We start from the raw sequence: 12,704 nt of genomic DNA, 5'->3' as shown, positions 1-12,704 counted from the left end.
AATAAAAAGATTTCAGGGAAGAAGTATTTTTGCAGCCCACCCCTTACTGCAGCTGCTCCATTTCTGCCCCACACCAACTGTAGCCCCAGTTTTTATCTCCCAACCAGGTATGTAATGTTAACATTAACCCTAATCCCAGGCATCAGCTGAGCCTTCTCCAACACGCCCAGCCATGGCCTGGGGGGAAGAATTTTTTTCATGTTCTACCCCTCTTTGGCAGCTCTTTGTTACTCCACACCAAGTGCATTTCCAGGCATGATGAGCCTCATTCTCCTAATCCAACGCTTAACTCTAAGCCCATTCCTCAGCCTGGGCTGAGTCTTGGCTCAAGGCATCCAACCATGACCTAGATGAGAAATTTCTCAATGCAAATTCTGTCTGCAGACTACTCATCCCTTTTCCAGCTACTTGTTAACATTGCCAAGGACAGTGATTCTTGGATCAGGGATGTTCTTGTTGTTGTTGCTTCCACCTTCCATAAAAATAATGGGTATATGACTTAGTATTTTCAGTGAATTATGTACTGAGTTCACCTTAAAGCAACTCAGTCACGATCCATATAAGACAGCAAAATTGCTTATTGTTCAAGACTTTTTCAATATCCTGTCACAACAACCTTGAATGTGTTTTTATTGGGATTCTGCTTATTTACCTGATCAGAGGCTTTATCTGCTTCTGCCATATCCATGTGACTTCTAATCTAAAGAATGACTACAGCTGCAAGACACATGGCTTCAATATCATTCAAGATAATCATTAAAACCTCTTGAAATGGGTGTTTTGAGACTGCAAAGCAATAGTTGGGTTTCCTTCATGCCATGGCAACCGGCCATGGAGCTTTAAATATGGTGGTACAGTACTGTGTAAGGTATGTCCAATAGCTGTTGTGGTAAAACAAGGAATGTTTGCGCAGTCAACAGAGCTGACATTTTAAAAATTAAGTTTAAGGTTTGTCTCCATTCTTTTTGGTTTTTCCATCCTTTTCTCTTTTTTTAGTGTGTCATGTGCAATGTGTTAATCTTATGCTGTGATCTTTGGGAGAATGGCTTGAGAAAGATGATACTTTATATTGGCACTGATGGAAGAGTCCTTGGGGTAACTTTGATCAGATCTATTAATACAGTTGAAGATTAATAGTAGACTAGTATGTGTCGAAATTAGTTCCAAATAAAATGTTTGCTTTATTTGTTAAGTATAGCCAGAGTAGTATATTTGTTCCCAACTCTTTAAATGAGTCACACAGACTTTCTTCAAAATATTTCAATTTGCTACAACTGTACGCCTATTTATGGCTCTATCTCACTGCTTCAGAATAAAAATATATTTATTCCTTTCAGATTAACTTACTTTGCCAGCCGAATCAAACCGAAACTGGCTATTTACAGGTGCGGAACCGCTCCCTTTGTTCTTTTTAAAGACAGAAATGTTTTTCTGACGAGAGCTCGGCTCTTCACGATGCTGCCACGTGGTGGTGCCCCGGCGCCGCAGTGAAAACCATCGTGTCAACCGCCTGGATTGTGGCATTCAGCCCCACCAGGTTCTTGCGGCGCATTCTTTAAAATGCACAAGATTTTCTGTTCTATGGCCTCTGTTTAATATCTCTCTCTTTCTCTATGTATATGTAGATGTGTGTGTATGTATATATATATATATATATATATATATATGTATACACAAAACGCAAAACATTCACTGCAGCTGAATGATGCCTTCAAATTTGTTAGGCATATTTCTTTGATTGATGCATTTAGAACTATAACTACATGATCACTGTTCTGTCACCTCTATCTATATAGTGCAACATCCTAAACTGCTTAAAATGCTTACAGAATACATTATTTGGGATGTTAGGGTGACTCAAATGTGCAACCACTTGCAACAACAACAGTTAATATTTTCTGAAAAATGAAAACAGTCCACACTAAAGCATCCTTGACTAACTGCTGTCCTTCTATGACAAGGTGACCCACTTAGTGGATGAGAGAGAGAAAGGGTGTGGATGTTGTCTCCTGGACTCTAATAAAGCCTTTGACACTGTCTCCCACAGCACTTTCCTGGCTGCTGATGATTTGGGTGAGTGCACTGTTTGCTGGATGAAATACGGGCTCAATGTCAGGCCCAGAGAGTGGTGGTGAATGGAACTAATGCAGCTGGCAGCTGGTCACCAGTGGTGCTACTCGGGGATCAGTACTGGCTCCAGTTCTGTTTAACATCTTTATCAATGACCTCGACAAGGGGTTCAAGTTGACCCTCAGCAAGTTTGCAGCTGACACAAAGTTGCGTGCGAGTGTTGATCTGTTGGAGGATAAGAAGGCTCTGGACAGGCCAGATCAATGGGGTGAGGCCAATTTTAAGAGGTTCAATGAGACTGAGTGCTGGGTCCTGCACTTGGGTCACAGCAACGCCATGCCACACGCTTAGGGTGCAGCGTCTGGAAAGCTGCCCAGTGGAAAAGGAGCTGGGAGTGCTGGCTGACAGCGACTGAACGTGAGCCAATGAGTGCCCAGGTGGCCAAGAAGGCCGATGGCATCCTGGCCTCTATCAGAAATAGCTTGGTCAGTAGGACCACAAAAGTGACTGTCTCCCTGCACTCAGCACTGGTGAGGCCACACCTCAAATCCTGTGGTTCGGTTCTGGGCCCCTCACCACGAGAAGGACATTGAGGCGCCAGAGCATGTTCAGAGAAAAGCAATGGAGCTGGTGAAGGGGCTGCAGCACAAGTCCTGTGAAGGTTGAGGGAACTGGGGGTGTTCAGCTTGGAAAAAAATTAGTGTCAGGGGTCATTTTATCACTCTCTACGACGACCTTTAAGGGGGTTTGTAGCCAGGTTGGGGGGGAGGAGGGCGGCCCCTTCTAGGAAACCAGTGACAGGACGAGAGGACATCACTTTAAGCTGTGCCGGGGGAGCTTCACTTTGGAGATTAGGAGGAACTTCTTCACAGAAAGGGTGATCAGTGGAATGGGCTGCCCACCCTTAAAAGAAAAGACTGGACGTGGCACTTAGTGCCAAGGTCTAGTTGGCAGGGTGGTGTTCGGTCATAGGTTGGATTTGATGACCTCAGATTCCAACTCCTCGGCTTCGGCCGCTCCCGCCGCTCCCGCTCCGTTCGCTGCCTGCCACGTCGAGCTCGCTGCCTTCCCCGCCGGCACCGCCCTTGGCTGGGCCGGGCCGGGCCGGGCGTGCCGAGGAGGCGGAGGAGGCGGAGGAGGCCGAGGTGCGGGCCCCGCCCCCCGCCGCGCGCGGCAGTGATGGCGGCGATGGCGCTGGCGGCGCGCTGCGGCGGGCGCGCGGCGGGGCGGTGACGTCGCGCGCGAGGTGGAGGGCGGGGAGGAGGAAGAGGAGGAGACCCGGGCGGCCCCGAGGCTGAGGCAGCCGCGTCCGGCGGAGGCTCCGTCCCCCGTCCCGTCCCGTCCTGTCCTACCCCTACCCCCGGTGCCTCCGGTTCGGGAGGGCCGGCGCGGCTCTCCCGAGGCCGCGATGCGCTCGGCCTAAGCGCGCCCTCGCCGTCCCGCTCGGTTCGGGCCTCTGCGAGGCCGGGGACCGCGATGGCTGCGGGAAGCTCGCAGGAGGCGGCGGCCCGGTGGGCTGAGGAGGCGGCGGCCCGAGTGCGGGACGCCTTGTCGGGCGGGCTGGGACTGCTGCGTGCCGAACTGGGCCTCGAAGTGGGCCTCGACCCGCAGGCGCTGCCCACCTGGCTCGCCCTGGCCGTCCCGGCCGCCCTGGGGTTCGTGTTGCTGGGGCTGCTGCTGGCCGCGGCCTGCGGGGGCGGCCTCCGCAAGAAGCCGGCGCGGAGCGCGGCCGTGAGGAAGGGTGACGAGGCGGTCGGCGCGGGCCTGACGGCCGGCGGGGGCCAGGGCAAGTCGGCGGGCCCGGGCCCCGGGCAGCTGAACCTTAAAGGCGATGAGCAAAAGAAGCGAAACAGGAAGAAGCTGCCGGAGAAAGCAGCGCGGGTAAGAGGGGTGTGAGGGCCGGGAGGGCGGCGGGGGTGAAAGGCGAGCTGACAGCGGCGGCACCGGGCGGGCTGTGGCACCCGGCCGGGTCCCAGTGGGGAGGCGAGGGGGTCGCGTCGGGCGGGCGGCCCCGAGCCCGGCTGCCGCTCCCCGGGCCCTGTCGCGGTGGGAAGGATCTGGGTGCCGTAGAGGTTTCCCCGAGCCGCCGTGCGATATTTCCCTGTGAAAGGAAGGGTGTGGGTGTCCTGACTGCTCTGGAGCCCTCTCCGGTCGTCTGTGTTACTTTGTTACTTTGAAAACCTGGAGGAACGGCGTTGCCACAAGTAAACTGCACATTAGTAGCCCTGGGTGATGAGGAAAAGGCTGGCTTTTTGGAAGCATTTTATTGTAAACAAAAATCATATGAAAGCTGCTATTATTATTATTCTCCACTGAATAATAGGGTTAGCAACCAGTAGTGGAGTCCTTAGCATGGCTTAGAATTTCAAGCCAGGAGTTGTAGTCTAGGCAGGTAAAGACTATTGGAAGAAGCATTCTGAGCCCTATAAATGCTGTGATGATTCAAACTTGAGTAAGCTTTTTGCTTTGTATTTTCAATGGAACACGTTAGTGTCAATGTTGCTGTGAGCGTGCCTCAGTTGGAATGTGTCTGATTTAGTTATTACAGTAAGGATCATCTCCTTTAATAAGGAAGTCTGTGTCTTAGCAGCCCCCTAAAAAGAGATCATTCCTGTAATTTATATTTTTTAAATCCTCAATGTGTAGTGTGGGAACCTTCCATCTTTGACAGTATACGTCCACTTAAGAGAAAATTAGTAGAATGCAGAAATTGTCAACTGTCCTTTTAAAGCTTACAGTTGTCACAGTTTTGGGGCTTGAAGGGATTGCTTCTATAGCTTTTATATTGTTAGAATGTTTGTAATCCTATTTATGTCCAAATGGATTATAGGAATGAAAGTGTAACAGATGTCCCCTGCCTATTACAACTGTGTCGTATAATTATATCTTGCTCTATAAAACCTGAATTGTTTCCCTAATGATGAGAGAAAGGAGAGACAATGGGTTTGTATCTTGAGTCTGTGGCAGCATTAAGATTTGAGAGGTTTGGGAAACTTTTTAATGAGAGTGTAAGGCTAGAACCACTTAAACAGAAAAAAAAAAGTCTGCCTATGCCGCCAACCTGTCTTTGAACACTGAGCTACCGAAGTTGTTTCTGGAAGTTGGAAGAGACTGAATGCTGAGCACCAATAAGAGGAAACATGATTCAGAATTTTTCCAGTGTAGCTAGGTTCTCCATTTTGGAGAAGGCATGCTAAAGTTGTAATTTTTTTCCCATCTTGAGAAGTAGATACTTCAGGGTTAAATAAGTATGTTATGCTTTTTTGACAACAAAGGCTAATCCTTTAAATTAAATCAAGTTTGCTTCATTTATTTTGTTGAAACCCTAGTATGAAAACAAATAATAAACTCTTGCAAGTCATTGTTGAAGACATTAAAAAATGCCTCCACAGAAGATTGAGTGAATAGGTAGATATCACTCTTGACTTGGCAATGCTTTGTAGTATATAGATTCATAAAAACAAAATTTAGTAATTTTATATAGAAAATAACTGACTTTTTTGTGAATGTAAATAATTGTACTCTATTGAGCTTGATTTACGTAGGCATAGAATAAAGTTAAGGCAATGTAGGAGCAAATCTTTTTGTAATCAAAAGAGCAAAGTAGGTTTTAAGCTGTCATTCTGTATCATTAAGATTTTAAAAGTTATTTTTATAGTACTTTGTATTTATTATTTTCATGGTGAGATGGAAAAAATCCTACCTTCTTCCAAAAGGAAATGCACAAACTGAATCATTAACTGTAGTGCAAATAAATTTATACCAGTGACAAAGTTTAATAGGCCTGCCTTGTGCTCATTTTCCAAGATAAGTTTAGAGAGACCAATATTAGCATGTCCCAATGTTTTCTGACTTACATGTGAGAAATTCTCTAAATAACATTGGAAACTTAAAGATGCAACAAAAATTCTTACAGATTGCTGCCTGGTGATTTTCATTGTGTGGTTTGTATTGCTGTGATGCTAATACTGAGGGCTGGGAGGGGAAAAGAGTAAGCCTATTACCAGTAGATTTACTACCGGGCTTGCCATGCCAGGGTCTAGATTTCCATTGCGGGCATTTCAGAAAGCTTAGAGCAACTGGTCTGTGACTTTAAGAACACACTACAGATGTCTGATTAAAAGCTGTAGGGTTACTTTAATACAGAATTCCTGAGCTCACTGTATGGCAGGTGATGTGTAACACTCATCAGTCAGGATCAGAAGTGTTCCTTACTGTAGCTTTTCTGAGGAAGAGTATTAATTTTTTTCCTTGCATGTGGCTTTATTCAGTACTTGTATAAGTAGGGTACAACTTACCCTACATGTTCTTAGTAAAATAGGTTTATTTGAATAACACTGCATTGACTGAATACAGTAGTACCTATGAGATTTTGTTTATTTACTTGCTGTAAACAGACTGAGAAAAAAATGGAGCTGAAACTGTTATGCATTCATTAACATTAAAGTTTACAGAGCCAGTTCTGGCTTTCAGGCTGCTTGGAGCAAGGTATCATGGTGTCTTTACATCAGATTCTGTGCAGTAAACCTGAAGGTGCTTTTTTCCTTTTTTTGTTTTTATTTTAACTCCTGGAAGAGGCAGAGGTCTTTGGCCTCATTGAGATTTATTTTTTTCTGTCCATAAAACTTGATAGTTAATTTTGATTCTTTCCCCTTCTGAATAATTACTGTGCCTCTCCTACTTCAGCAGAAAAAAAGTGAAGCTGTTCTTACATGGTTTCTGTGCAATCTGCCCAACACCACAGAAATTTGAGAGTAGCCATCTTCTCTGCTCTGCTACCTCTTTAGGAAGCCATTCACACCATCTATTTGTAGATGTGGAAAATACCAAATCAACTTTGTACTTCCTATTGTTTGTCATGCACCTGGAGAAAAAATGCTACACATTCTAGTAAAAGTTATTTGCATTCATTTGAGGAAGTTTCATATTTGGTCTGCATGAAAGAACTTTCTGGGCTATAGCTGTTTATTGTTTATTTGCACTTAGATTGTGTAAAGACTTTATACTTTCAGCTGATACTCATGTGTTGGTTTGTGTATATGTTAGTGGTCAAATGGCAAAAGTAGGGCTGTAGGATTCTTTGGGCCTCATAGAGAAAATTTCTTAATTTTTTCCTGAAGAGAAGCTTACAGAAAATATTGGTAAACAGATTCTTTCATTGGCCAAGATATTCTAAGCAGAGGTGTCTTTATAATGTGTGACTGAGGACTTTGGCTAATACAGCGTTGTAAGATTGAGGTGATAGCAATTTCATTAGCGCTGTTTGAAGTATGAAACTGAGTTATCCTTTGCACTACCATGTTTAAAGAGTACTTTTTGTTTTGACAGTCTAAGCAAAACTTTATCTACACTTGGTATATCTTAACACCCTCAAATGAATGTGTGTGGAAAAAGGTTTATTTAAGTATTGGAATTTTAAGGTCCTCTAGCAAAAAAAGCATTCAGTAATCAATGCTGTTACTGGCAGCATTACTTCTGCCTTGTTGCATCTTGCCTGGCAGCTTTAAGATGAGGGTAGAAAAGATGGCAAATAATAAATTGCACAATTTTGAGTTAATTAATTTTGTCGGTGGATATTTAATTTATTACCCGCAAAGTTTTAAACTTTGGGCTGTGGTTGTCTTTTTAAAATCAAACATTTCTGAATACTGTAGAAAAACTTTCTTCTTTCTCACTTCTGTTGCTTTCTTTGGTATGTACAAAAATGGTCACGTGGATTTTGGTTAAAATTCATCTATGGGCAGAAAATAAATGTGGAACACTTCCACTGAAAAGGAGGGTATTACAATTAAGGGATCTATTTCTCCCAAATGTATCTAAGTCCAAGTTTTCTAACATGTTTCTAAAGATTGTTGTTTACATAATCAGATGATCAGACATTTTGAACAGTCATGTGGATGAATTTTTCCAGAGGGTTTTTAAAGGATATGAATTAGTTTATTAGTTCAGAGAAAGAGCTGTAGTTTTTTTAAATTGAAGATTAAAACTTCTATTTATTGAATAATTGGGAAGGGTTAATAAATTTAAGGTACATATGTAATAGCTAAGAAGCAAGGTACAGAATTTACCAAGTTAGTTGGCTGTAAAATTTTTGATACATATCCAATACTAGATGCATCAAATATGTTATCTAACTTTACTTCTAAACAGTCCCTGGAGAAAATAGTGAGGCATAAGAACTGAGTTTTGGCAATGAGTTATTTTCAAGATTGAATATCAGTTCTTTGGTGTCCCTCTGGAATATACTAATAAGGTGGACTTTGTTGAGAAGAACTTCTAGAGAGAGTTCCTAGACCAGACTTGTAAAATATACTTTGTTTTCAGAATGCTGAGGGAAATGTACTGCATATTAGATATGAGAAGTCTAGTTTAAAGCTGGTTGTTGAAGGAGAAGAGGGGTTAGGTGACCTGATCTTTCGATTTCTATTTATAGTTACTTTGAAGGAGTTGGCACCCTTGCTAACTACAGTAAGCAATACTATGTTATGCACTAGTGGAATCATGCCGGGGTGGTTCGTAAGCATAAATACAATGTGGCAAGACTTAAATGCCTGCAACAGTTAAATTGAGGATCAGATCTAATATTTGAAGGAATAGGCCACACTAAGTTGTGATATGGCTTTTGTTTTACTTGAAAGCAATTACGTTTGTGTGATGCAGAGTTATAGTAGCTTTTGGGTTTTTAATAGCAAAAAAAATAACTAAAGGTAATAGAGCTTGAAATTTATTTTGAAAGAATTGCAGGAATTAAAGCAGCTTTGAAGTAGCTATTTATGCGTATTTAGTTTTCAGTCATTCGTTTATCTGAGTCATTCTGAACGTGAACCAGTGACATTTGTGTGGACTCTATCAATTACTATTCTTAACAGTTGTTTTTCATGCAGTGAAATGAATGGCTGACTGTAGTATAATATTTTCATCTCTTTTGCAGTTAAGCAGAGTAACTTCAGTCATAACCTTTTGTTAGAAGTAAATGATTTCTAAATTACTACATTTCTTTATGGGGAATATGTGGGCTAAGATGTATGCCTTTGCTGTCAAAAGTAATGTAAAGACTCATTAAATGATTGTCCAGAGTTTTAATTTTGTATGTTGAATAATACGTGCTAATTTTCTTTCTTTAATTGTGAGGGAGAAATGGTTGACTAAGGTAACACCTGTAATCAAGTCTGTCTGAAAAGAACAATGGGCTACCATGCTTAGTCATGCTTCATGTTTGATTTCTAATTTCTGTTCTACTATGAAGCTTTACTTGTAAGGGAAGTGAGTTGGGAAGGATATGCATGGAGAGAAATTGCAAATGTTTGGTTGATGTAGAAATTACTTTTAAAAATTAGCCCTCTTGCTGAACTTTTGCTACAAAGTGGTAATTGTGTTAATTTAATTAGATAATTTATGGCACGTAGAACTGTAGCTGTTCTGAATCAGTTTTCAGAACAGCTACAGGTAATTTTAAAAGCTGGTAAATTTCCAAAATTTACCATTTGCCATTTGCTATGAAATTCCTGGATTGAAGACTGGTTCTCTTTCCTTTTTCATTTCTGTGTTTGGTAAATACAGAATTGCAGTAGATCCTTTGAACAACAATCCACAATTTTGTCTGCTCTATTCAATAATCTTACAAGCATTTTTCCATCAACAATTGCATTTCAATAATAGTGTAATTTGTGCTTTGCTTCGTCTGCTTTTTCTAATTTTTTTTATTATTTATGCTCATTGTTTACACAGCCTAATGGACGGTCTTTCCTTGATGTATCTGAAGATGAAGTAATACAAACTGTCCATAAAGACAATGTAAAGCAGCCTGTGGACACAGAAAAGAAGAATGAAAAGGTTAGTTGTGGATACAAAGCGAAAATATTGAAGTTTGATTTATAATATTTCAATATCTAATAACTGTGGTTTTGGTTTGAAATCCTGTTACTTATATGAATTAAGAGGCAGATTTCCTACTGTGAAGAGTACTAATCTAATTTGGAGTTGAAAAGAGCTAAAGTAGTATTTTCTTAACTTGTGAGACATGCCTTATCACAGAATGTTTGTCAAGTAAACCCCACTCCCAGCCCCCCACTAAACACTGATATCTCTGTTCATCATGTGACAGTGTTAAGCCTACAGAAATGAAGTTTGTTTCATCTTGATGGCTTCATGGGGATGCAGAATAATGATAGTATTGTTAAGTGCCTTGTAAATGGTCTACCAATTGGGGGACTACTATTCAAAGGATTTAGACCATGTGCCTGCTTATTTTTTTTGCCAGATGTATCCATTACTAATTAGAGTTCTTGATTTTTGATGATAAATCTGAGCTTTGAAGTCTGGTGTGGGCTTTTTTGTTAAGCAAATTAAACAGCTACATTCAAAATATATTTTAAGACATCCATCTGTAATATCTCATCTAAAAGGTAACCTTACTACTGGCAGTGTTATTTTTTGAACTGTGAGACTAATCGTCTTTTTTTATTATATATGCTGTCATTTATGGGCAACATGGATATGCTTGGGGCTTTGATAATTTTTTTTATTGGTTCTTTTGCTAACATTATGCATGAAGTTTTCCCACTGTCATTGTTTTCTGACTTATTTCTTCAATAAAATGCTTTTGTTGTAACTATACTGAGGAAAAATAAAAGATTGTGTATAAAAAGTCAGAAACACTTTGCTGGAAGGGTGGTGATACACCAGAACAAGTTGCCCAGGAAGGTTGCGGATGCCCCATCCCTGGAAGTGTTCAAGGCGAGGCTGGACAGGGCTCTGAGCAACCTGGTCTCGTGTAAGGTGTCCCTTGCCCATGGCTGGGGATGGAACTGGATGATCTTTAATGTCCCTTCCAATCCAAGCTTTAATAAATACAATTGCTTACCCTCCAATAACTTTTTGTGGTTAGTATTTTGGCTAAAAGACTATATCCTTTTAGTTTGCTGTAGGACTTTAAATGTTTTTGCAATTGGCAGATTGAGTGACTTTTCTGTGAAATAGGTTTGCCTTAGAGTTCCATGCTGTGTGGCTCTTGCTCTTCTCTGTGTTTTGCATATCAGATGGACTTTGCTGATTTTTTTTTCCCAAGAACATACCACAATTTGAACCTGAATGAATAACTCTATTTGCAGGTTTTCAAGTAGATTAGGTGTTTAAATCCTAAACTCAACTTCACGTTAAAATTGCAAACATAGTGATCTGAATTTTAAAATGTGAAGCTGAAACTGCAGCTCTAGGAAATGAGTACCACTAAACGGATGTGGATGATTATTCAAATTGTGGTTTCATATCACTTTGGGGGATCCTGGGCAAAAAATTATTGTTACCCTTCAATTAAAAGCATGCTTAAGAACTTCCTTTGAACTACAGGTAACTGTACAGGCTTCTAATTATTTGGTAAGGCTTCTCAGGGCATCTGTAGCATTTGTAACATTACAAACCTGCTGAGGTTGTAGGGGGTCCTGTGTAAGTGTCTTTGTGTACCGTCTTTGGGATGGATGGTGTATGACAATGGCTGCAGTTGAAGTTGTATGTGCATGTGTGTACATATATGAATGCATATAACCTGTGGTCTGAAGGACATGGTTATTTTTTTGTGCTTCAATATATGTGTTCAGTGAAAATCACACATCCTTTGTGTTTCTGTATTTCTTGGCTGCTTCAGGGTTGTGAATTTCACTGGTGTTTTTCTGCTTTGTTGGGGGGGAAGCTTTGGGTAATGTCTGGACTCTGGCTGTTCACAGGGTTTATTATTCTGCAATTAGTAATTTGCCACAGTACAGAGGTTTTTTAGTGTTTAGTGTAAGGGACTGTTCCCTAAGAAATGACTCCGTGGATGAGATTGTGGGAAGTTAAAACTGTCATCATCCATTCTGTTTGCAAGCACATAACTGCCTTGTCTTTAATACTAGAAATGATTATTCAGCTAGGGGTCAAGAAGAAAAGTTTATTTTTCTATTGTTCTTGCATGGGGCACAATGCATCCTAAGGACTTAAAAAATTTTGGCAGGCCTGTAGTATTCCTCCTGTGCTCTTTGGCTGTTGGCAGAGCCAACGCTGGCATCTTTATGTGTTGCAGAAGGTGACACACTGAATGCATAGACTTCTGCAGAATGACCAGCTGGCTTGCTCTGGCTTTAGCATCTCTTGCTGTTTCCATCAGTTTAGCACTGAGATAGCAACTGGTACAGTACAAAGTTTAGCAGGTGGTGGGTTAATTGGATAAAAAAGGATGGTTCTGGTTTTTCAGACCAGGTAACACAGCTTAGCAAAGTAAACATGTTTTCAAGATTTGAATTCTTGATCTTTTTAAAAACAGTGTTTGTTAATCACAAACTTCTTTTTGAGCTGTTGATCTTCAGTGTTTTCCTGAAAAGTATAAAATTTGATGGCAATACTTCCATCGGAGCTAGTTATTTAAGGAAACTGAAGTTGCAGTTTGGAATCTTGAACCATTGTCTGGGAACCTTCTGAAGTAATTTCAGGTGTTCTCTTAGTGCCAAAGGACAGTTGGTTAGTTACAGCTTTGTGGATAGAAACTTTAGGGTCTCAAGTTCCAGTCTCAATGTAGCTGCAAATGGGAGACAAAGGTACAAACTTATTCTGTTTGTAATCTTTCTCTGTTCGAGCTTGAAAGAGACAATTTATAAATAATT

At 41.3% G+C, this 12,704-nt stretch overlaps 1 protein-coding gene across 2 annotated transcripts in view; it reads left to right on the top strand.

Annotated features, from left to right (window-relative positions):
* Nucleotides 1-3,305: 3,305 nt before the first annotated feature.
* The window catches only part of MTDH (metadherin), a 32,439-nt gene continuing 23,040 nt past the window's right edge, over nucleotides 3,306-12,704 (top strand). The window contains exons 1-2 of one of the 2 annotated variants that reach the window (XM_084204534.1): nucleotides 3,306-3,951; nucleotides 9,799-9,903. In XM_084204534.1, the coding sequence (XP_084060660.1) occupies nucleotides 3,547-3,951; nucleotides 9,799-9,903 (510 nt within the window). In that variant the 5' untranslated portion in view covers nucleotides 3,306-3,546. The remainder of the gene's footprint in view (nucleotides 3,952-9,798; nucleotides 9,904-12,704) is intronic. The other variant, XM_084204533.1, reaches the window with a different exon arrangement.

The sequence above is a fragment of the Fringilla coelebs genome, assembly GCF_963513975.1.
Source record: "Fringilla coelebs genome assembly, chromosome: 1".
In the NCBI taxonomy this organism is placed as follows: Eukaryota; Metazoa; Chordata; class Aves; order Passeriformes; family Fringillidae; genus Fringilla; species Fringilla coelebs.
The sequence above is the reverse complement of the archived record's forward strand: the minus strand, read 5'-3'. Positions and strand labels throughout refer to the sequence as shown.